Source organism: Falco punctatus (assembly GCF_963210335.1).
Source record: "Falco punctatus genome assembly, chromosome: 4".
NCBI lineage: Eukaryota > Metazoa > Chordata > Aves > Falconiformes > Falconidae > Falco > Falco punctatus.
The window spans coordinates 94,973,458-95,000,263 of NC_137583.1; the positions used below are offsets into that span (position 1 = coordinate 94,973,458).

Genomic DNA, 26,806 nt, shown 5'->3' on the forward strand with positions numbered 1-26,806 from the left:
ATTATGCTTATTCTTTCTCAGCTGGAGAAAAAAAAATAGAAGAAAAGGCTATACTGACAGACAATTCCTTTTCTATTCAAGTAATGAATATACTCTTCACAGAGATGGTCACCTCTGCAGATCAAGATTCTGAGATAGCAGACATTTTCAGTGCAAGTGAATATTTCAACAGGGAACACAGAAAAATACACCACCATGTTGTTACAGGTACAGCTTCCTATCTACATAACTTTACTTGCTTCAAAAACATTAATAAATCAAATGTTCCAATATCCTCCAAGATCAGCAAGGTTTGTTACTTCCCATTTTTACAAAGAAAAATTAATGCATGGTCTCAAATCAGCTTTTGGCCAGAACATGTGTGATGAGGAGCATGCATAGGGAGGAAATATCTTCCACTTAGTATGACTGTGGTTAACATCTTCAGTTAAGACAGCAGTGAAAAGAAACAGAATATATTTACTCCCGAGATTTTCTATGCCTTAAGTATTGGGCAATGCAGCCACAGCAGTTACATTATCTATAAAAAAGGCAGAATCCTGTCATCCAAAAGGTCTTTCTGCCACCCTAAATTATCTAATCTATCAACAGGATTGAGTTGTAATGAGGAAACAATGGATTATATGGTCTCTCTGTAATGACAATGTCTGTCCAAATGGTACCAAAAGATTATTCTTACAAACTTAAGCAGCTGGTAGGCTAAAGCATTTGCTGATGCCTATGGAAGAAATACGAATAGATCCCACTGACTTCCAGCTTCCAGGATAACCACAAAATAGTTCCTCCAACCAACACTTTCCCTTCATCAGAGCAGGTGAAGGAGGTTTTGCTAAAGTACTCTTGCATAATCAGCTACAAAAATTCAGAACAACCACTATTATTACTTGAACCAGAAGTTCAACAGCCAACTCGTACCTCCACAAAACAGTCACCTTCATTGAGGCGTTTCTACTCAAGACTCCCCACTATAACAACTCAGGAAGACTCAAAGATGCAAGGCATCCTCAGAACATTACTCCTTCTCAGAATACATATAACGTCTGAATTCCTGCTCACCCCAGAAAACAAACAGTTCAGAAAATTTTCAATACTGCCATGGCAGCTGCATTCCCGACTTTAGGAACGGTTACTCAAATTTAACCTTAAGCTAATTAAAGATCTGCGCCATGCCTTCTTCCACCTGCTGTAGTTCTGGAAAGTTACCACTCCCACTATTTGCCTACTGATGGATACAGTTCTTCCCACTTTCCATGGGTCTTCTGAAAGCTCCTAGACTCAGTGAAAATGAAACAAAGAGGAAAGATGAACAAAACACCTGGTTCAATGTGACCGAGCAGCTCTCCTAAGCTGCTCAGCTAGTAACTGAGTGGCCAGAACAGTGTGACCAAAACAGATGAGGACTGTAACTGCCTGTGTAGCAAAAGAGCAAGCAAGCATGAAAGAAAGAACATGTAAGTAGAGCCAGAAGAACATCCTCCTCTAAATCCCTTCACATCACACCTGGAACAGCTGTGTAAATAAACAATGCCTCATCTTTGTACACATTAACAACAGATTATTAATGGTCAAGTTCACCCTTCTTCTTGAGAAGAGATTCCTGCCCCTACCATAAACACCTGGGGCTGGTGAACTGCTGCTGCCATTCTGGTTAGACTTCCATTACACATGAATCAATACCAAGCATGGAAAGAGCTCACCCCACCTCTCACCAAAACTGAGACCACCAGTACAGGGATGAGCATTAACAGCTCACCCACACGGCAGAACGGCAGCATGAGCAGGACCAATCTACCAACAGAGGTACATTAATCCTCTTTCCTCTGAAGTCAGCAAGAGCTTTGAAATTCACCACACTACAAAATAAAATCTTAGATCAGACACAGCTTGGTCCCCTCTACAGAGCACAAAAATCTATAAAGGAACATCTCTCCAACAGAAAAGTGGTTCAGCCCTGTTTTAAGCACATAAAAGACAGCTTACTAACATCACAGGCTTTATCTGACTATGCCAATGCTAATGCCCCATCAGCAAAGTTTTTACACAGCTGTACTTTTCTTACATTAAACAAGTTCTGCAAGACACTGCATCCAATAAACCTTATTCCTACTATTCAAAGAGCAAAGAACTGATAATGGCAGAGTAGATCTTGATTAAAGGGGCAACCAAATATTTTTCTCAGCAAGAGTGCTGGTACTCTCACTGGAAACATGGCCAAAAGTAACATTGTCTGTTGTCATCACAAGTGCCTGATGGGTGAAAATAGTGCTTCAGTGCATACCATGCAGCTCTCACAAACCTCCTATTTCTTGTTGCCATAGCATTCATATGTGCTTATGGAATGTACAGCTCACTTATGACTGCATTAAAAAATGAAACCCAGATGAAATATGCTCCGAGTGCTTACCAGGGAGCTATTTTAATGATTTACAATCCATCAGCGGATGGACAGAGAGCACAGCTCATTAAAGCAATAGCAGAGCTAGCTGCCATGTCTCTCCTCTTACTGAAATATCGTTCAGGTAAGAATAAATAAATATATAAAACCTGCCCAACTGAGAACCATTATGAAGGAATTAACAGAAAGGCGTCTGTTTGAGTAAATGAAAGACAGCATTAACTGCTCTCATGTTTAGAAAGGAAGGAAGACAGGAAGCTTGTAAAACGTGTGCTGTTGAAGCCCCAGCATTTTGAAAAGGCTGTCAGGAGACATAAGCTGCATGTCTAGTCTTAAATTACTTGCTCCAAGGACAGCCAGAAAGGTTGCCCTTAGGGAGTAGCAGTGCTTAAAAGGAGCAGCTTGATGAGATTGTCAGCTTAAAAAGAAAACTAATGACCTAAATCTAAGATGTGACTTGCTTAGAGATTCAAATAGCCATTTGGAGGTCAGGAATCCCAAGATCATCCTAACGAGGGATTCTACTGATCAAATTATCATTTCTTTGCCACGGAATACTTTGTGCAAGCTTTGAAAGCAACTTATTACCCAGATGTACACTGGGATTCTGTACAGAATACAAAATACAGCAAGCAAGGACAAAGAGGGAGGACACAGATTCCACATGCAACCACTATCAAACATTGATGTGCTATGGAAGAAATTTGGATGAATGATTTAATTTATTGTTTTTCCATTATGCAATCAATTTTCTTTTTTATCCTTTAAAAAACGCAAATAAAATAAAATACAGTGTTTTCGTCTTCCCTGTAGGTAAGTTAGCCACATTATTCAATGTTGTGCTAGAAAAAGCACATACAGAACATCAGTAACTACCAAATATGGTTTTGCACTAACCAAACAGGTGCATTTCTGTGGTTTAACTTAAATCACTCAGTGCTGAAGCACTGTGGTGGTTTAAACTGCTGCCTTTCCCTGGCTTGTTATTGCCACTTCACCTACAACTGTATATACATCAGAAAGCAATGGAGCAGTGGATACGTTACACAACCATCATCATGGACAAACCAGACTTAACAGACCCACCAAGGCTGACTAGCATCTGATGCCAGGTAAGCAATGAGATTCCATTTTAATTAGCAAAGACATTAATTGTTAACATTTTTACATTAATACTCAAACACAATCTGTACATCTAAAGCCCTGTACAAGCGTAACACAGAGCAGTCCTACGCAATCTCTATAAACAACTAAGGAGGCATAAACAGAGAAACAGTCACATCTAGAGTTGTGTACTAAATCAGCAATAAAAGCATTACAGATGGATAACCGTATGTTTTATGCAAATATGCCTAAAATAAGTTTATGCAATCAGTAGCCACTTAGAATGAGAAGCCATTTTCATTCTTGCTGCATCTGAACCAATCCTTTTTGCTTACTATTCAAAATATGCCTCTGGAAACCCAAAGATATTAAACCTTTATCTATAAAAAGACAAAAAACACTTCCACTTCCCAAATCTTCCTCTTGCATCATGAGCAGACAAATATAAAAGTGGCTCATTGACTTCCATGGTCAGTGCTCCTGCTATAAGGTTCAATAACAATTAATTCACCATTACATGATAAACATAATAACATTAATAAGCTAGACCTGCAAATATTTATGCATTTACTGAACCACAAGAACATTAAGACAGTTGAGCACATATTAAACCAATTGTAGATCCAAGATTATAGACCAGATCCCCAAACTGTTACTCAAAGGTAGAGGATTCAGCTGTGTAAGTAGAAATAGGTTTAAAAAAAACCCTACACTTCCTTGTCTGTGTAGATCACATATAAATAAGAAAACAGGTTGCTCACATCTGTAAAAACATTCAAAGAAAAAATGATGACTATTAACGAACACCTACATTTACATGATTGCTCATGCTAGAAATGCTAATACAGCTGCCTATAAACAACTTACAGGTTTGAGAACCTAACCAATCTCCAACCAGGGGATCAAAGAAAAAATTGTGGACAAAAGCAAATGATCAGGCATCATAAATACCACATTAGAAAAGGCTACCCATTGACTCAGTGTTTAAGGAATACAGCTCATCAGCAAGGCATGTTTTCTAAATGCTCAAGAAGTTACTTTCAAATAACCAGCATGTACTCAAATAATCAGTTCTGTCTGAAAACCATTAAATGAAGAAAGAAAAAAAAAAAAAAGAAAAAAAAAAAGAGGCCAGTTCCTTCAGTTTAGTTTTCCCAATATTTTAGCATCACGTCAAAATCATTAGTCATTTGAACAAGGACTTGCAGGATCAGATCAAAGGAATCCTGCAGTTGCACACACTAAAAGGTTGGACTCTGCTTGCTGCATTGCAGAACACAACTATCCTTTCGGAACAGTCTCACACTCGGAAGCAATTACAGCTCATGTATTTATACACCTACCAACCATCCACTGGAATATGAGTATCACAAAAAAAGACAATAGCAATCTAGCATTTCAACTGTCACCCGTTTAAAAACAAAGAAATGCTGCATAAGCAACTTTTGATGAGTCCCTTCAGAAATGCAAATGGACAAAGGGGGAAAACAGGTCACAGAAAACTGCAAAAAACACACAACAGCACAAAGAATTGTTAAGAAAGATGATAGGAGAGGTTAAAAATAAATAAGAAACATGATATAGGAACAAAGATAATATGAGAGAAATTCAATCTGTACTCAAGTTACCTAGGAAACAGGGTGTCTGTGTGGTGAGTGGTTTATAGAGGAAAAAAATAGCATTGTTTAGAAAAAACAGCCTTTCAGAGAATCAAACTTAGCAAACAGACCTTCGGAAACAAAGACGCAGTTCAAATTCCCACCAGGCCTAAGGACTGGCGTTTGCAAAGTTTTAACTCAAAGAAGTTTAAAATAGACACATTGTAAATCGAAGAAGGCAAAAATTTATAATGGTTTTAGCAGCACGCTGTAAGTGCAGTTTTCCCCTTGCAATATTAACAATGACTTTTCAGAAAAAGGTCCCTATATATGCACAGAAAACAATCTAAATTTAAGATTAGAAAAGAGAAAGCATTCAACATTTGGATTTGGGGAGTTAGATTTCAAATCCTAGTCTTAAAAATGCCAACCCAGCCAACCCAAAAACACTGGTTCACTACTTCTAGATGAAACTACTTTTTTTTCTCATTTCAGTCTTTAATGGTACCTGTTCTGGGTGTATGAGCAACACACAAATTGAGGCTACTGACAACGGAACTCAAACAGATCATATCTCTTCCTTCTCACCCAATTTTCAGTAACTTATGGCATGCAACTGTGAATTGGTACAGCCAGACTACTGGCTGTCATAGTAATAACTTGCATGAAAATTAAGAACTAGAAAAGCATTTTAAATTCATGCAGCCGTCAGAACTGGTCAAAATGATACCTCTCAACTCTTCAAAGAAAAAAGTTTCCTCAAAAGACCTGTGAAGTTCAGGACAGATTTATTTATTTTTTGTCCACAATAGCCAGGAAGTAGTCAGCTCGCCTCTCTGGAACTATATGGACACATCCCAGACACTGCATAATCTGTACGTGGCTCCTCTTATTTTCTCTCCTTCTTCCTCTTCTTTTCTAATTCCTCCACCTCTTCAAAAAGCATTTTTGCTATGATTTTTTTTTTCTGGCGCAAGGGGGAGATAGTTTCAGTGTTCAGAATCTTAATATTTTCACAGGATGAGAAAAACATTTCCCACCCAAGTCTAAAAGCTAGGAAAGCATCTTTCACATTTTGCAGGAGCATATCATGCAGCCTGTTCTTCACATTATGTCTTCCAACTACTGTTGCTCTCATACAGGATTTCAGAGGAAAAATGGAAACAGATGGCCTGTTAGCTTTCAGGGTAAATGGCAAGCATTGTGTGGGTCACCAGTCTAAAAACCACAGCTTGGAAGCCTTTAATCTATCTTATTTTAGGTACTTCTATGATGACCACTTTGACAGCATCTTAAAAGGAAAGATACTATTTATCGTAGGGTGGGAACTTGCAGAACTTCATTTTACATCTATTTAAAGAATACAAATACTCTCTAATCTGACAAAACAATCCAGTCCTTTGAAACCACCTTCCAAGCTACCTCTCTGATTCTGGGAAAAAGTTAATAAAAACTTTTTAAAAACATCAGTAAATCTGAAAATAAGCACCGGTTCAGGGATAAATAATGACTGAAGACTAAAAAGTAAACTGGCCTTCTATCTTGTAAAAGGTAGTCAAATGTCAAGTCAAAACTGTGGGCGAGGGCCAGAGTGGTCCATAACTTGGTAGGTAACAGAAAACACCTCAGTATCCCAAGGACTGCTATCTTGGTTGACAGTCCCTAAATCAAATCATCAAAGAAACAGAACAAGCAGAATAGAGTTCGATGCAGAGCTCCACCTTCCTGTCCATAAGTATTAGCAGAAAGTGTTACAAATCCAAATTTTGTCTTGTGTTTGTAGGTCATGTTTCCAATTGCACAAGTGATCAGACATTTCCAAAGATCAGTCACAGCACAGCTTCTCCTTAGTTTTGCATGGTGCAATTGGTTGTGGGTTTTGAGACAGTGAAGGATTCCATGAGTCATCTCATGCTGTCACTCCATGCCATGGTTACACAAAAGAATGATGCAGTACATTTGGACCACATTGGTTCTTGATGAACCACAGACATTGTTTTGATTTCATGAGATCCCAAGTCTCAGCAGTAGATAGTCATTTTCAATTGGAGTGGACATTTGTTCTTAAGAAGTCCCAAAGGTTAGGAGGAGCTGGTGCTGAGGCTCTGTTTCTGAGGAAATTCCATCAAATAGGGTGTATTCCACCAGCAAGTGCTTTCACCATGTACAAGGCTGTTCTGGTGACTTATGGCAAGAGACTCTGGCATCACATTAACTCTAACAGAGCCATGGTCTTAAACTGTTGTTTATTTTTATGACTGTAAAGCTCTGTATATAGCGATCACTGGAAAAGACGAGGAATAATGGAAATCTCTTGTGTTTGCCCAGCTGGCTGCTGCTTGGAAGTGCTTTCTATGAAGAAGCTACACTCTGTAGATTAATATTGCAGTCACTTATTAAAAAAACTCAAGGCATGTATATGTTTCCATATTGGCTTATGCAATTTCTGCCTATATACAGACCTGCATACAAATTCAGTCACCTCCTAAGCCTGATATAAGCCATCATCAAGTTAAGCAGGCTGGGGAGGAATGAAACACACGGGATACCTGGAGAACCTGGGAAGTTAGTAAAAACATACACTTCTCTGTTTACTGTGAGCCTAGGCCCTACTAGCTGAAAAGTGATCCATCCAAAAACGTACTTATAATAATATCTATGTGGCTGCTATCTAGAAGTTTTCCCAGTTTATGGCGGTAACTGGCCCCACACTTAACAGGTTCAACAGAAGCCAAAAGTTAAACCACCACAGCTCCATCTTGCCTGTTCAAATGAGTTGCAGTACAGGGTGGCAGAGTTTGGCCATAAGAATGCTTTGAATCTGCAGAAGTTAGAACACCACCATAAAGAGGTAAACCATTTTAATGGCACACTACATTTGTCAGCAAGGAAATGGGATTGCTGCTGCCTTAGACATACATCTTCAGGGACTAATAGTGGCTTTCAGCATGTGGCAACAGTACTGCTCAACTCAGCAGGAAAACAGGCCATTACAAGGCAACCAGCAACTCTGCTGTGCTTTTGGAGTAGCTGGCAAGGAGGTGGTGTTGAAAAAAAATAAAATGAAGACAGTAAAATCTCAGCTTTACAGTTGCTGCTCACTCAACAGAAACTCAGAGAGCAGAAAAGCTCTGACCTGAGCTGCCCAGCAGAGCTCTCTGTGATTCAACTCCCAGCCTCTTCTCTTGGCTCTGAGCTCTGGGGCAGAAAAAGAGCAACTTGAGTGAGGCTGCAATGCCGGTAGGGAAGCAGAGGCATTTTGGACATGAAAGCTGTTCCCAGTTGGAGAGAAGTGAGATGCAAAAAACACCCAGTTGTGCCAATACTATCACTAAATGTCACTCAGAGGTACCAGCCCTGTCCCCATAACTCAAAAAAAGACCACATGCAGTCATCTTGTGACCACTCCATCACCCTCCTTGGCAGGAGGATTGTGGGATACAGTGTGGCTAAAACTTAAAAATACATGTGTCCGTTCACAATGATTTACTAATCAAATTTTCATTTTGCATGGAGAGAAGAACAGAACAGTAACTCACTGGAGATGTTGTTAATCGAAGGATGGCTCCATTTTTTATTTCATTACGATTCTGAAAGAGAAAAATCCAAAAGGTGTTATTTAAGACTCAAAGATGAAATATGCATTGAGCAGAATGACATACTAAACCAGCAACAGTACCCTCCCCTGCCTGCATGCAAAAGCTTCCCTCTTTCATGCAAGCTAACACCTATACAGTGTTTTCCCCACCAAGATAGACTAACATTAGCTTCAAGAAATAGGTTCACATTTTATTTAACAAATCTGAACCCTTTCAAGAATGACTTCATGTTTTTCAAAGTTTAGCTTCCACTGGCAACTTCTAAATATTTCTTTGAAATATACTGTCTATGGTGTCTGGCTCTGGTATTGTGCTAAATAGTTGAGGAGTTCGTAAGTTTGCTGAAACCTGTCATTAAACATCTGCAGGATTTAAAATTTATCCCACTGGCTTTCCATTTTCTATAACAAGAACATGCTGACTTAAACCACTGGAACGAACCCACTGAGCTCTGCCACCAAGACTTTGCATTCTCCCTCAAAGTAAGAAAAAAAAAAAAAAACCAAAACAAAAAACCAACCATCACTGTTAACAGTAAGTAAGGTTCAAACGTGTCATAAGTCATTCTCCTTACCCGGCTGGCAGAAAGAGGCAGCATTAAACATTTTTTTTTTGGTTAAGCTCACATAACGTGTTCAATTAAACTAAAGCTACGGACAGACGAAAAAGCTACTATGACATAAGCTATGGTGTACACTTACAGTATCCTCACAACTTTGTGGTCAATGCCCATGTTCATGGTTTTCCCCTGTGGTAAGCATAGGGGACCCTGCCCCTCTTTCAACAAGCTACCTCCTGTTCACCACAGGTTGAGACTACAGTCCCTAGCACGACAAAGATACTAACAGGTGCTGACTGTGCACAGCACAATGCACAGTCACAATTTCATCCATGGTTCAATAGCTTGTTCATGGACCAATACCCTAATTTGTCAAAGAAACTGGAGGAATCCCTAACAGTTTGAGAGAGAAGAGCTAATTTTGTTCTGAGGATCACATTGCAAGCTTTCTGCAGACTGGTGTTTAGCCCAGGAAAAAAAGAGAGAGAGAGAGAGAGTATTTCTTCTCAGGCAATTTCTCCCAAATTCATTTTATCTTTCTTGCTCCCATTCTGAAACTTCTCAAATCCAAAATGCTAAAACCAGGATAAATTTTGCCTGAAACCAGGTCAAGTAGTCCCAAAATAAAACTCCAGTACATTGTCTCTTTCTTGGTATCCAAGTCATCTGTGGGATTGGTTCTAGCTACCTACAAGATCACTCTCCACCCACAAAGACTTCTTCACTCTAACTGAAATAAATGAAGTGCCAGCCAACACAAGGGGTACATGGGAGAAAGTTTTTTTACGGTCTTTCCTTATATATGCAGTTAACTCATCTCAGCCTTCAGCAGCCGCCTCCTGCCAGAACAGCCCCAGGGAGGCCAGCCAGGCTATACTCAAGAGAGGGGCAAAAAAGGGTGAGCAGCTAAATAGAGGGTGACTTCCCACAGCGCTAACAAAGTGCCAGATTTTCTCTTCTTGTAGTAAAACAGCACCAGACCCAGCTATGTTTCATCACGTCTAAGGAATCTGTATGAAGTGGCAATAGTGCATTTGAGTGGTTTAATCTAAATCAGTGTTGAAACAAACTCACTTTGCAAACAGTTGTGGTGGCTTAAACTGTTCCTGCCTTCTGGATTTGTGGAACTGAATAAAAGTAATTGCTTTAGGACAGACAGTCAGCATAGGCTAAATTTACCTCCATCGACAGTTTAGACTAAGCCACTGGCCCTCAACTGTGTTAGGCCAGGGTATGTGCGTGCACACATACACACAGGGTTCCATCAGCTTTACTTGTAACGCAGCAAATCCCAGCATGCAAAAATACTAAAAACAGTTAGGGAATCAGACAACACTTAAACAACTTCAACTGTACCAGTCACATTCAGAAGTTCACCAATAACCTATATGAAAATATTGGAGCGAAGTAAATAGACTGTTCTTAAACATAAGTAAGAGCACACACAGAGGCTTATTTTTTCAGCAACAAAACTTTCAGCTTAAAGTTTCTCATGTTTCCTGCTCTAATTAACATGAACTACAAAATCAGATGTAGAAATGAGTTTGCAGTTTAAGTCACTTCATCTGGTCCACAATAATCATCTCTGCAAACACTTTTAGTTCACTGCAAACATGAGGTACTAGGCATTGGGCGAGGAGGCTACGCAGTGGTCTCAGGAGGCTTGAGGCGTTTCCAAACAGTACTCCAAAGAGTACTATTTCCCTCCCACCTCCCACCAGCTCTGGCACTGGACAGACCTGTTTGTAGGTCAGCCTCACTAAACTCGCAGAAATTAGCCCCGGTAGGAAAGAGAGGAGTTTTCCGTCAGGTTAATAAACAGAAGCAAGCTCTGCAAGGGTTCAGCACCAGTGCAAACCCAAGAAAGATGGTGGAACCACATCTCTGGGAGCAGGGAAGCAGTGGTGGGGAACAGAACAGGCAAACTGTGAGGAGAAATTACACCTTCCCTTTTTGGAAGCAACAAGCTGCCAGCCACAGCCCAAATTACATTATTTCGCAGTTGCTTCGGGCTGAAACCACGCTCCGCAGTTTGTTCAATTAACAGTAATTTTGTCACAACCCTAAACACATAAGAAGCTAAAGCACATAAAACCCTAACACATAAAAAGCTGATCTTAACCTGACATACTCTCTACAGTGTCAGGCATGCAGGTAAAAAATAAAACTCTAATTAAATAAGAACACTTACAGATTGCATAGATTGAATCTACAAACAATCTAGCATGTGATCTTGTCTAGATCTTTTAACAATATCTATCTTGCTAAAAATTATTTCTCTATAGTGAGAAGAATGTCAGAACAAGTGGAAAAAAGGAAGCCATAACCTGGCTGAAGTTCAGCTATTGCAATGGATAAACAAGAGAAGCACTGTTCTCCAGTGACTGTATGTCAGCAGGTTATATATAAAACAGAAAAAAGAACACACAAAGTACATAAAAGCATCACCAGAAATTTTCGTTGGGGTCTTTCTATTTATTTATCAAGCCAAGTCTGAAACACCAAGGCTTTCAGACTCAAAGTTGCAACACTTGTCAGAGCCCACAGCACATGAAGCCCAAGGACCTTTCATCATGCCTGGCTTGGTGCAAAGTGCCAAAGTCTGCCCTGTACTATAAATTCAGTCAGTTACCACAAGAGATAGAAAGCTTGTCTTCAACTCCTGATTTAGACAAAGGCTTAAAGGAAAACTGCCTGCACTTCCTCTCTGAAAGTATTCAAAGCATCAAGCCTCTAACACCAGCAGGCTAGCCAAAACTCGAAAAGGGTTAGCTGTCCCCCAATACAAAAATCCAATTTTGCTTATCCATTCTAAATTATGACTTAAGCACCTACCAAGAAACAGCATGTAAGCGTACAATTAAGCCAAGAGGATTTCCTACATTAACTGGGTGATGCAGTAGTCAGTATGCCAGTTAATTTCAATTGCAACATTTACACACAGTTAATCTGCTTAGTATTAAGGACAACATCCTGTGGATTTCTTTTCCAGGATAACAGAACATCATTGTGGCAGCCTTGTTTTGGCAATCATACTGGTGAGCACCACCACCACAACTGTTCAGGACAGGGCTCACCACCACCTATAGGGAGGTAGCCACATGAACAAGACAAAAAAAAAAAACCAAAAAACCCTTCCAAGCTAGTTCTGATCTGTTTCTCAAGTGTACATCAAGTTTGTAGGGATTGTTCATCCTGTTGATCTATATTAGAAAGCTTGTTCCTGGGCAGTGAGGGAACTGGTAAAAACAGTACTATTAACCCCCACACCCCCACCCCACACCCCCAAAAAATCCTAACAAGTAAATGGATTTGTTATAAAAGTTATCTAGGACTAAACAGCAGTTATATTATGGATACAAATAAGCCACAATTGCAGTATTATATCTAACAAGAGTCTACACTCACAAGATTATTTTATTCTAATTGAGTAGATAGTATTTCCAAGCATCATATTGCCTCATGACGCTTTCCAAGCTGAGTTTTCAGACAGACATGAAAACACACAAACCACAAGGCACAGCAGGAAGTAAAGTATACCTGGACAGTTTGCCTTGTGTTCAGGTCCTAGGGCCTCTGACTTCCAGCTCCACCAGTTGCAGCAACATGAACCTATGTTACCTGCCACCAGATTCTGTTCCTTCTCAAAGCTCTGCCTTTACTATGCCATAGGCTACTTTGCCCAAAACACATGCAGGAGACTTGCATAGACTTGCCCTCAAGCATTAACAGAGTCCACCAAACCACACAGAGGGATGAAGGTACATGAATTCGTTTTCAAAAAAATCCTATCAAAACGGTCAAGCCATTTATTCAGAGCTTTGCTGGAAAAACACTTCAGAAAACGTATCAATTTATTTTGCCGTGCATTTGTTTTCTCATTTTAATAATCTGTTATACTGAGTAAAATGCCTCAGGATTCAGCTCACTGTAACTGGTTGGAATGGAATGTTTTCTCAACATATTTGAGGAAGACATAGAAGCATTGGTTCCCATGGTTATAGCTTACTCGGCACTATTCTTTAACTTTGACCAAACAGCTTCCTTCAGACTTCGCTAACTAGGCTGAAGAGTAACAGCCAAGAAATCTAAAATTCTTCATGTGTTTATATTGATAAGTAATAGATTCTTTCCTATTTCAATACTACTACTATTCTATTACATCTTCCTCCAAAGTGACACAACAAAAAATTAGAGCTATGAAACACACTTTAAGCTGGTGACTCCATAACATTTTTGTAAGGATGAGTTTGGGCAAGTAGTAAATAAGGACAACATAATAACATAATATAGTTCACTTTTAAGTCAACAACCCAGGAAAGACAAGCAAAGTTTTTGTCGGCCGATCTCCCTTAAAGCACCGATTCAATATGCTACAGCAGTCAGTAAACACTGGGTGCTGTCAGAAGTGGTACTGTGAACTAGTCAGAGGCATCGTTTTGCCACCACCCAAGAACTTGAAGCACCCATACACAGGGCACTGTGTGCAGTTCTGATCTTCACACCTTAAGGAGGACACAGTAGTGTCAGGGAAAATACAGAGAAAGACAAAGGAAATGCTCAGTGGGATTGAGCAGCTGCCTCACAAGGCAAGGTCTTCTCTGTTTGGAGGGACAAAGGCCCCAGGAGGGAATGCAGGGGACAAGCTGAAGGCAGAACTGCTGTTAATCAAATCCTGCAGTATGAGAACTAGGGATTGCTGGATGAAAACAGTAAGGGATTGGTTTAAGGCAGATATGAAGACTATACCTCTTCCTTCAGCAGGCAGTGAACTACTTGAGCTTGCTGTCACAACAGGTTGTGAAAGCAGGCAGTATCAGCAGGTTCAAGAAGAGATGAAAGAATTTCATGGCCTTTATATGGAATATTAAATGGACTAAGTGTAGATTTAGCCTCTAACACCTGTAGTACGATGAATGTAAATGCTGAGGAAGCACGAAGAGAATGAAAAGCATCATCTCATCACAACCCTGAATGGCATTTGCTACTGTTACAACTGGAGATAGGCTATGAAATTAGATATAACATTTGGCTGACCTGGTAGGAGATTTCTTAAGTTAATTTTTAGTCACCAAAAACTTTGATGAGAGCTAAGAAATACAGTACTGTTTTAGAAGAAATACTGAGGCAATTAATCTTGTAATAGAATTCCTTTTCTGGGAAGCTGCTGGAGACAGGGAGAATGTCTTCTAGTTTTTCACATTAGAATTTGATGAAAGCATTTTCCTTAAAAAATTAAGTGTTGGTAAGTATAGCTGGAGTTTCTAAAAAGAGGGGGTTTTCTGCATGCTGTTTATCTACCCTTATTCAAAGATGACAGAGGCCAGTAAATAAACCAAATTACACCAGTGGTACAGTTTCACGGTATACCTAATCCAGTGCAACTCCACAGCCCACAAGAGGCACAATTCTGCATATATCCTTCTAGCAGCGTGTGGGCTCCTAACACTTTCCTTACATCAGATCTACTAACATGCAGCAACACAGTCAGCCACCTAACCTTAAAAAATTACTTCCTCCTCTCCCCTTCATTCACATAAAAAGGGGGAAAAAAAAATCCAGAGTTTTCTTTTGTCAGATCCTTGACTTGAAGCAACTCACCTTCTAGCAGTAGTCACTAGGATGCTAGTGGGGCAAAGGGAATGAAGCAACAGAGGGGAAAAGAAAGCTCAACTACCTTTTTCTCCAGCAACCCACAGTAATACCAAATTCAATGACACTTAAACCACATCCTAAGAAAAAGTCTGTACTTTGCATGATTTACTCATCTTCAGGTGGCGTGATCTACAGGGACATTATCAGGAACCACTTGCTCTGCAGAGCAAGAGTGGTATTACACTGTAGGTTATAGTTACAGACAAGTTATTTTTAACCTGGATCAGTTCCCCAATTCAAGCAACCACACAGACAGTTGAGTTGTACCAGTAACACGAAAGGAGCAGGCAGATAACAAGCAGCCCCATCATCCTCTGATAAGCTGGAACATAACAGCTGCACCCTGCAAAATAAACATCAGGAAGTGACAGACTTAGCTGGGATCATACTGTTGTTGTTGAGATCATGTGGGGAAATCAGAACAGGGAACTGGTACGGACACACAAAAAACCCAAATAAAGACTGTCAATTTGAAGTCAGCTCTTCCATGCAGTTAACCCAACACATTCACCCACGGCACCAAGGAAGGGTCAGCACAGGAGGAGTAGCTCCTTAAGCAGATGCTGCTGCTAAGAGAAATAGCTTTAGACCCAAGCCAAGATTGCAGTTTGCAGTCACTTTTGCCAAATCAAAGCAAAGCTTTGCTACCATAAAGCAGAGTCTTGCTTTTCAGTCTCTTGCTCATTCCTACTACTGTTTTTATGTGGCATAAACAGTTGTATAACTAGTTGATGAATCAACAAGGGAACTAAACCAGCCAAAAATTTTATCATTTTGGGTTTTGCCCAGTTTGTAAGGTAAAAGACAGACATAAGCATTGTAAGTAAAATCAGGAAAGCTGGCCAGCTCATTTTGCAAGCACCACATTTGGAGCCACACTAAGGCTTGTTTAAGGGGAAGCCTGCACATACCTGTGCTTCTCTAACATACACATCCTACTCTTACTCCCTTGCCTGCACCCTTCCTCACAGATACAGAGGGACTGTAGGTAAAACATCCCTTCTCCTTTCTGACTACAGTCGTAATTTGCCATCAAGTTCATTCCACATCAGCCTAAACCAGTCCCAAGAGCAACAGAGGGACATAACAGCTCACAGCTGTTATGAAGAGCAAAGTTTCATTCCTTTTTCTGCCCTTCCTTTAACTTCTTCCTTCTCTGCAGCCCATTCCTGGACACGATTCAAAGGTTCTGCTTCACCCTTACATCAGATCAGGCAGACTTTTTTCTTAAGCAAATTTAATTAAAGTGGCACATTATTCCCCCTCCCTTGCCACCACCTCCAAAAATTGTCAAAAAAAAAAAAATTAAAAAAATGCCATAGCCAGCAGAAATGAAGTGGCAGGATCTCTTGGGGCAGGGGAGAAGAAATCAGAACCATCCCCTTTCAGCAGTGAGCTATGATGTCTGTTCACTGCACCTTGTAAAAATACCCATCTGAATAGGTTGCTCTCTAAGTATGAAGATAATTTAAAGAGCATTTTTCTGTCAGCCATATCTTGAAAGAACTGTTTGCTATCAGCTGAACCCAAACAATCACACTGCACCTGTGGCATACTGTACCTATCTTCAAGCGCTGAAACAAAGACAAACCATTTCAGAGCCTTTCCTCTCTAGTGATTACTTGCAAGGCAAAATGACAAACTAAAATCAAGAAAATAAATATCTATACAGCTGTTTAAAAAAAACCCACTTGATCCACCACATCAGCCTTGATGTGGAACTAAGGAACTGAACAGAAGATATTGTCATACTAACTATTTAAAAAGAAGGCAAGCAGAAGAATTGAGCTGCTCATGCTGGGGTCAGGAAGTTTAACAGGGTGACAGGACAGAATCATTTTCTTTGGAAAATTTAGCATAAACCTAAAGTCCTACAAAATGAGTCCTAAAAACTAGGACTAATTTGATAAGAGAAGGATGACCACTGTTCTTGAGATCAGCCTGAACAAAGCCGAAGCAGGGTGGAAAGTGATCTAGTGTACAGATACTCGAGTTTTACTTCTGTTCACTGAAGAAATATACTCATGTCCACTGTTTTTTACTGGAGCTCACAAGACAGTTTTACCAGCATCCATCAAGCAGGCAGAAGTACAGCTGCTCTGGCTCCATGTGCTGTCCTTATTGTTAGGAATATCTGCAGGGCTGTGCAGATGACCCAAAATAGTAAGAAATATGTGAATATAAGGGAAATACCACATGTCCTATCAGTGGCAGAAAAAAGGGAAAGTCGGGCATAGTTTGGTCGAGGTCCAATCTGGAATGGAATCTGCCATTTATGTAGCACTACTAACAAATGTATTACCAAGAGAAATGCAAAATGGCAAACAAGGAACAGAGCACTTGATACATTTCTCCAGTTCCCAGCCTTTATGCTACTTACCATTTTCAGCTGCTTACAAAGCACCAAGTCCTTTAGTAAATCAGAAACTTTCATTATTGAGCATGTTTACTTCGAACTCACCGACATTCAGTCAATTAGTGAGTACAGACAAATACTAAAACGTGAAAGAAAAAACCTCAAAAAAACCCCAACCCTACTAGTGGCTCATTTCCCGTCCCATCATTTGCATACGCTCCCACGCAGGGAGCCTGCAATGGCATGGTGGAATTTCACATGAATATACAATTACAGGTTGTATTCAGCAAAAAATAGGTCACAAGCAAAAGCACCTTTGAGAAAAAACAATCACCAGGGACTCTGGTACGCAGGTTCCCAGCTTGGGGAAGGCAGGGGGTAGAAGGACGTCCCATCTGCCAACACAGCAAAGAGCTGAGTAATGACAACGAAAGTAAGGTGGGGGCAGCTCCCTTTGCAAAACAACACGAAAAGTCTCTCAAAATTACTGGAGGGAACTCAGTGTCTGCTATCCTCCACTTCATGCAATAGGCCCGTAGGAATGAAAGGGAACTGTGGGAGTCAGGAAAGAAGGAAAAACACACAGGGAGTCTTCAAGGGCATCAGATGTAAAAAACCAAACACAATAAATTTATGACTGAATAAAAATGGGCCGCAATCAACACACAGATTAATGAAATGCCCTTACATTTAAAACCCAAGATTTTAAAAAATGGCACCAGTATCATCATTGTGTGCTGAACATAGCCAGGAGCTGGCTCACACAGCCCCTCAGCAAGAGTGAGTTAGCCTTTTCTTCCCAATAGCTGCTCAGGGTGCAGAGTTAAAAGCACCACATTCTACCTCTAGCAGTGAAGCCAGTTTGAACACTGCTCTTGCCCAGCCCCACACTCCTGCAAGGCCCCCTTGTTATAAACATTGTGGTTTATCACACCTTCAGATGTGACCAAAAAAACTCATTTTTCAGGCTGCGTTGTCATCTCAACAGTGACAATGATCCAGCTCCTTCACAACCTTTTTGTTTTTAGAGACCAAGTTTGAGCTAAAAATGACCCTGCCGGACCCAGAGCCCACAGTGGGCAGTGCAGCCAGGTGCACAGATGGATCTATAGCAGCCAGACCTGGTTTACAAGGCCAAGGGTGAGCAATGATAAGGGACCAGGCATATCCACCAACGTGCTGCATGAGACACTCGCATGCCTGTCCCTGAATTCCTAGTACCACCAGCAGAGGAACACAGCAGATAGAGATCCAAGCTGTGGTTTTCAGCCCAGGAACACACATAGCACACAAAATTATACAGTCATTTTCTACCCTTCACATAGCATTTTCCATTCTAAACCTGACCTCACCCAGGCTATAGCATTCCTGACTTTTTATGCCTCAACATGCACGAGCATTTATTCAGGCACAACCTGGACAGATTGAAGCAAAGATGACTTTTTCATTCTCTGTTATATAGTGTCTAGCACAATGAGATCCTCATTCAGAAGTCAGGCTTTCAGAGGTTTGACCTACCAAAGAAATGCTCCTCCATGATAAGTAAGGCATTTAAAAAAACCAAGAGACACACCTATTAATGTAATTAAAAAGTCAAATACACTGTGATCAAAACACCAGCTAGGCTTGAGCTTAGGCACTATGCCTGCTTCGTTTTGTTGTTCATATATCCTCCTGTTTTATTTCTCCCATTTTTAAAGAAATTACTAAAATACATAATTAATAATTTCCACTGCACTTTCAGGGGCACAGATATAGCCAAACCAGAACCCCGGAGGCAGCAGTCCAAACTGCATCTGCTGTGATAAGCCCTATCTCTAGTAGAAACCCTGGCTGACTCAAGATTTGTTATAAGACTGCCCTTATACTGTCTGAAGGAGTTATTGCTACTTCTGTAGAGACATTTTCCCAAATAATACAGCCGGGGGGGGTGGGGGGGGGGAGAAACAAACAGAACTGCTTGGTCGTTGTTTTTATTTATGTATGGTATAATCAGGGAATACAGGTCAGCTACAAAAGATAAAGAGTTCTGCATATGACTACCAAAACACAGATGCGCTGTTTGCCACCCAAAACCAAAAATATAATTGTAAACCATGTGTTGACAATCCCACATTTGTAACATTTTCACCTCAAAGTTTCTTGTTACTTTGTACAATAATTAATTAATTGCTTTTCTTTCTGGCAACTTTAAACGTGGTGACACTTCAAAAAGGAATGTCTACCTGGAAAGCCATAAATCAGCAGTCACCCAGGCTCTGCAGAAACATGACCCATACATAATGTTTTCTGCATATGTACAGACATACAATGCATCTTCGAATGCAGTGAAAAAAAACTTATTAGAAGCTGTCACCGTTTGCAAAAGAGCTCTGCTCACATCCTAGTAAGAGGCAGATTAAAGCAATGTGGGCTTTAACAATTAGCGTTGTAGCTTCATTAAAGTGCAAGTGTTTATCCTCACACCTGGTGTTTTTCGTGTTTTAATTCAGAAAACAACAACATGCTACTGCACACAAATGAGGGGAAGTACATAGAAGGGGTGATGGCCTATATAAGCCTCTCTTTATAGCCACTATCCAATAAGCAGTGACAAACAGTGAACAATATCTAATAAAAGTCACAGACATCTGAGTAATACTGGTGGCATTTAGAGCTCTTTTCTCTTATTTATGTGACTCAGAGTCAGACACTCTGCATAGTTTCAGTAGGGAATAAACAAACTCGAAGTCCTCTCTGCAGTACAATCCCAAATGTTCCAGAAGACCATCATTTTCCACCCTTATTGCAAGTTTAAGGCAGCCAAAAGCCATCAGACTTCCTCTTATGTAGAACAGAAAACATTCCTCCTTCTCAAAGCTGCAGGAGCCTACCCCACCAAACATAGAGGTAAAGCCTGGAAGATTCCTCCAATTGTATCAGGACAAATTCCTTCAACGAGCCCTAGTATTCACTCAGTGGCTTCTTGGAAATATTCACTGTACAATCAGAGTTTAAATGCCAACAGGCAAATTCAGTTGTGTCTGGCTTATTGGAAAATGTTGTGTCACAATTCAGGGCAATTAGCGTAACAGTCTCACTATTTAATTTGGGTGGAGGCAAAACACAGCAGCCAGTAATTACTTCAACAGTTTTCCTTGTGGTGGCCTTTGAAGTGTCTGTCAGTTGAAACTTGAAAAGAAAGGATCAAAACCGCACAAGGAAAAAAGGGGAGATCCAAAAACAAACTGTGACACATCGAGAAGGTTGTCGGGGGTGACAAACAGTTAAATGAAAAACTGAAACTGGTCTGCTTAAAAAAATGTAAGAAAAAAAAGCACTATCTTATAAGCAACTGCTCTAGCTGCCTTGCTAAATTTAGTCTTTCTAAATGCTTAACTGTGCTTAAGTTCCCTTTATTTCTTGGGTGGGGGTAAAAATTACAGCAAGAAAAAAGTTAGTTCGTGTCTCAGCTGTATTTTGCAGATCCTAAACAAGTGTAAAATGCAAAACAAAGCAAAAAGACCCACTTAGGAGTAAGCCAAACTACACTGATAACACTCTAAGTCAGAGGCATCTAGATCTATGCAGCTAAACTCAGATTTAGCTCAAAATCCACTAAGGTTAAGGAATGTGCACATGGACCTCAGCTGGTTTTGAATATCGCTCTCTTTTCCCATTGCTTAGAAATTGTACCTCTGCAGCACTAATGTGTACACTCTTCCAAACAAATTATTATTTTTTTCATAATTTCAGTAATTTCAGCAATTCTATCAGTAAAGCTAGGAATGAATGTTTTACTTGGTCTTGTTCAGATGAGGATGTCCCATTTATTTAGACTACATGTTGCATTTTTATTACAGGCACAGCCAATTCATTACTCTGTGCTGAAATCATTGCATCACTTCATGAACCACCTATTGCCACTTTATCTGTGGACCAAAAAAATAAGGCAGCATAACATACAGAACTGGGAAAGGACAAGACAGCAGACAGGTAGGAGTAGGAAATATTACACAGTCACTGAAACTTCTTTCGGCCTGATCAGCCAAAGAGGTAAGTGACATGCACTGAAGTTCTCCTCAGACTTCAAAGAGCCCTTCGTGTTTTACATATTTCAATTTCCCGTACACCACTTCTCAGCAGAGCACCGAACATGTGCAAATACCAAAGCTGAAGGGCTCAGTGCTGAAGTCTGAAACACAACAGATGTGAAGGTCTTGGCACATTCAAATTTACTTGCCTTTCCAAACAAGAAATCAGCGCAAAATCATTAAACCAGGTCTCCCAGTACATCCCTTTCATTGGCATCACATTTCAGAAAATACTCTGGTTTTTATATATTTTAATTTAAAATAAATTATTGTGGCAAACATTTTGACAGGCTATGCAAGAGCTGTATTGAATGATTTACCTACCTTCTCCGTGATGTAGAAATTGGAACTATCAGCATGCTGCAGTGCAAACTGATCATGATTTGCAAGAGACCACCTTAGAAATAGGAGAATAAATTAATCACAAAATGAAATGTTAAAAACTCAAGAAGTACTATTTACCTAATTTTACTATTACCAAACAAGTGCCCATCATTCCCATGTATTTCTCATACTTTTCCACAACTTTCAGTGATTAGTTCCAAAGTTTTAAGACAAAAGCATGTTTACAAAGGGAAAACTTCAGTAGAAATAAATCCTATAAATGAGATTTTCCCTTTGCACATCTGAAAAAAGCCCTAAACTTGACCGTAGTCGAGAAAGAAATTACATAACAAATATGTTCCTTCCAGGGCAAAGATAAAAAGAAGGGGAGAGGGTGGGTGCAGGCAGAAGAGAAACTATTTTGTCCCTACACTGACACTTTAGTGCTCCAGAAACAAGTTGATAATGACCTGATATTCATTCCAGATCTATAAAAATAGCAAGCCTAATTTTTGCTTTCAGTAAGCAAGATCACTAAATCACTAAAACAGACCACAAAAAATTTACAGCACCAGGATTTTATGCTAGCTTATACAATACCCAACCATATAGTATTAAGTTGATACATTACATTACACATAAAATATCACCTTTTTAACTCAGCAGCATTTTGATGAATAAAAACTAGTTTCTCCTGTGTATTAGCACTTGCTTAAAACAGCATTTTTTGTCCCCAAATATTAACTTATTAAAACTAAAGCAAGGTATTTATCTTAACGAATTATTAGTTTGAATTGCAGTACTTGTGATGAACATTCAGTCATATCAACTGGACCAGCTTACAGTACTACTACACACAGTGCTCAAAAATCAAAGTCACCGTCCGTGCTTCAGTTCCTTAACCCATGGACTACAGGGACCACAAGTGCAGAGTGGATAAAATGCATCTTCTGTGCAGAAAGGCAACAGTCCAAATGAGAGTCGCCCACATGATGGAGCTGCTTTGTTAGGAACCTCATCTTGCAAATAATTAATCTAAAATAAACTGCAAATTCAAAATCTGAAGATAAGACAACGAAAAGATATAAGAAACTAATGGCAAGTCAGGAAGGACATCTAGATTTTCATCAGAAAAAAAATATTTCTAACTCAAAATTATAGTACCTAGTACGTACTATATGGCAGAACTTACCCATCGCAGACTTCTTTTATTATTGAGGACAGTGGCTTTTTCTGGTTATGGAAAAAAGAAAGAAAAAAAAAAAGTATCACCAAGTTGGAACAGCCCTGAGCTTTTAAAATATGAATCCAAAACCACTGATGGAAAAGAACAAAACAAGTTAGTAGTATTTCAGTCTTTGTTTAATACCAAGCTTGATAGGACCCCAAAATTTTCTTCTGTTTTGGCCTGATAATCTATAAAGATAGCAATTCTACACATACACATGATGACATTATCAGGTTTTTTTTCTCAACATTAGCCCATACGGCATCAACTCAGCTTCTGAGCTGAGAAATCAAAGGGTCTTGTGTGTTCACTGCATCTCATTACCCAACAGAAACAGGACATTCAGATATCAACATGAGCATTTTCCAGGAATGACATCTGAAGCAAGAAGTCATTCAATATTTTTAAATCTTCTTTTGTCCCTTTCAGATATGGTCATATGATGACAGTAATCCTCTCTCAAGTACACATATGCAGGTTCCCCTCTGATAAAACACCAGCTGGAAGGTGTTAAGATCCCAGATGAATCATTTCTGTTTTATTCTCTGCATCTGTGAGCATAAGCATTTGGACTGACTGAAAACAGCTCTGTTGCTTTGGGTCCCAAAATAGAAGGAACATTCTACTTTGGTGATGTTGCAATGCTCTGAACATCATCATAAACACAGGGTGCACACACAAGTGTTTTTAGAAGGTTGCTGGCTAAAAGAAAATGCAGTTTTATATCCCAAAACATAGACTAAATTGTATGGCAAAAAAAAACCAGACCAGATTTCACCAGTTGGCTTACTGAGATTTTTTTCTCCAATACTGGGTGACCATGCAATCTCACACAGATCTGTTGTTTCATGAAAATTCCCTGAGTCAACTAAACAGCATAGGACCCCCTCCCTACTTCCAATAATGGCAGTTCACTGACTTCTTAAAAAGCAAACAAAATGAACAAAATACACAAAACTCACTGTACAACCACCCATGAATCTACACTGTTGTCAAAACAACCTGTTTCCCTTTAATGTTTATAGAAAACTGATAGGCTAAAAAATTAACTCAGTAGCAGGGTGCATTATGCAGATGGATAATTATTTTTCCCTTGGATTTGTTTTTGAACTGCATCACTTCATAGACAGAAAGCCAGAGATGGGACTCCCTGAACAGGCCAGGATCACAGAAGGCTCTGTTATTTCAACAGTCAAGTCAACTAAGCCAGTTTATAAACAGGCAAAAACATAACACAAGACTATTTTAATCAAACATGAATGAAAGCATCTGCTGCAAGGATCCTGTCCTCGCTTGCTATACTGTCTCAGTCCTTGGTTTCCATTTCCTTCCTCTTTCTGCCATTACTATTTTCATATGACCACCCAGATGATTGGGAACTCGATCAAACTAAAAAATGGCCTAGTAAAAAGGAAAAAAATACAGTTTTCACCTGGATTGATTTCCTTATCTGACTCTATATGTATCTAAATGACTAGCAAATACCATCACATGGGAGAAAAGGCAGGAAGTATGAAACTGCTCCCTTCTGCAGCAGCCAACATGTCCCTTCGCCACAGCAGCTTCTCACTGCTCAGCTGTTTGCATAGCTGTAAGCCAGGCTGTGAAGCAGATCAGGCAGACCATGGGAGAAAGTAAACTGGTTTTCTCCCCACAATTTCTTAGCCTGATCAGTTCCTCAATCTGGATTACTGTGTGATTTATGTGCAGCTGCTTTGACCTGCTCTCCTCCTCCTCAAAGGGTTTTGTAGCTTCTGCAATCCTGTGAAAAGTAATCCCTGCTTCCAGCTGCTCTCTTCCCTCTATTATTCCCCTAAAAATAAAACCCCATTTTGGCGGGGGTTGGGAGGGACAGAGGGAGGAGCACAAGTCTGTCTGGAGCAGGATAACACCAGTTTGCCAGGCAGCACGTGTGCCAGCCTGCGAGTGAGCTGCTCTGTGCTCTGCCTCCCCTTCTCTCCTCAGGATGCCACTGTGGATCCCACTCTGGTACTTCCTTATTTTGACAAAATTTGTATCTGGAATAATAATTCTTTTTACGAAGTAAACTGGTATCAGCCAATAGATGTAATACGATGGAGGACAAAAAGAACAACTGTCTCTCCTCCCCATTATTTCCCGTAGGAACTATAGTTTTCCGTTGGAAACTATGACAAAAAGACACTTCAACAACCCAAACTGGCAATAATATAAATACTGGGAAGGCTGGATACAATCACTTTCCAAATCATTATTTTGGTACTTCTAAGCCCTCTATACCATCAGCTTTTAAGTCCTTTCTCAGTCCTACTCATCTCCCTCCCCCTTTTCCTATTCTACACCACCTTTGCATTATCACATAACATTATCTGAAATTAAAAACTTGGAACAAAAAAAACCCAACCCAAACAAAACAACAAATCAACTAGAACCTGTAAGGAACAGTTAAAGAAAATCAAAATGGATCTTCAAGAATAAAAACTGTTAATACAGCCAGCTCTTCACACCATAGCTTTGTCCTCCTGTGGCACTACTGCTACAGTGCTGATGTGACCAAGTACTACTCAATTAACAGCATTAGGATGGAAAAAAAGTAGAAATCTTCTGGGACAGGGTTTGCAATTAGTAATTTGATAGCAATTTACCAAGTAATAAATGTAAAATAAATACCACTGCAATCCCAATAAGCTGCTGCTCCTAACCATCCCTTGGTCTGCACTCCCTCTACATGTTAGCCTCCAGAAAAAATTCTTTCCCCTTCCCTACCAAAGGGATAAATTGTCACCAGCACCCTGTTCACAGCTGTAATCGGGATGCTGCTGAAAGCAGGTGAGGGCTGCCCTGGCTTCCCCTGCGCAATCGCTCAGGTGGGGTCTGGTTGGTAAGCAGGGACTGCAGGAAGGCTCTGGCTGGCAGCAAGATGAGCAAGCAGCAGCAGCAGGACCAGCCAGGCCTCCACACCAACAAAATCCTTATTTGCTCTTGGAGTGACAGACTGGCGAGTGACCAGCTCCCACAGCCCCTTCCCAGCCAGCTCGCAGCCGCATTGAGAATCCCTGTGCAGTCCCGCTGCTGCAGGCTGTAAGAGACGTATCTGTGCTTAGGTAACAGTGACAGGACATGACGGCTTTCTGCATGTATAGGAATGTAGCAATAGTAAAAGACAAAAGTGAGCTATTACTTTTTTGTTTGTTTTAAACAATGAAAGATGAGGTGAAAGCCTATTTCCATGCTCTGCAGACTAAATCCACTCAGCAGGCCATTCAAAGACACTTATTTTTTTTTGCCTGGCTGTAAATATTTGCCTGATGTCGAAGAGAATGGACTTGATGCTTTTGTTACTTTAATCTTCGTAAAATTATGTTTACAGAAACGTACGTAATATCTTTGCTGCATTTACGGTTCTGAAAAGTCAAATTCACCTTTTTAGTCAGTGTACTTCAAAGAATTCCTTACAATCAGACAGTCCAAAAATATTTCAAAGTTTTTCCTTCATTAACTGTTTTGCAGTAGTGCATTTTAGTTTTGGGGGGGTTGCCTCTGTGTCCTCCCCTACACTAGTAAAAATGAAGTGTGCTTTTACACACGCTGAGACGCTCATTTAAAGCTCCAAGAAGATCAAGCTGTAGCTGTAATGCATGAAATAACACAGATCAAAGTAGATCTTATGCTCCCTGTAGGAGGTAACCCCTTTAGCTAACATATCACAGCCATCTGCATTGAACACGTCAGTTAGTATAAAAGTATTTTCCTAGGGTAAGTATTAGATTAATATCTGAAATCCAGTGGGAAACAATAATGGGGCATCACGGCCTTGCAGCTTACTGATCTGCACACGTGGGGAGAATCCACCAAGCATGGGCAGCACTAGAGTTGACTTGAATTTACACATCCAGTAAAGCTTTATTTGCGTTGACTAGTTAGTACAGATATATA

At 40.0% G+C, this 26,806-nt stretch overlaps 1 protein-coding gene across 4 annotated transcripts in view; it reads right to left on the bottom strand.

Moving 5' to 3' along the window:
• Nucleotides 1-26,806, bottom strand: part of ELMO1 (engulfment and cell motility 1) — a 311,558-nt gene that overhangs the window by 227,470 nt on the left and 57,282 nt on the right. For 3 of the 4 annotated variants that reach the window (XM_080383306.1, XM_080383305.1, XM_080383307.1), the window contains 3 exons: nt 22,856-22,896; nt 21,664-21,736; nt 8,637-8,687 (listed from right to left, as the gene is read on the bottom strand). In XM_080383306.1, coding sequence (XP_080239432.1) covers nt 8,637-8,687; nt 21,664-21,736; nt 22,856-22,896 — 165 coding nt within the window. The remainder of the gene's footprint in view (nt 1-8,636; nt 8,688-21,663; nt 21,737-22,855; nt 22,897-26,806) is intronic. The other variant, XM_080383308.1, reaches the window with a different exon arrangement.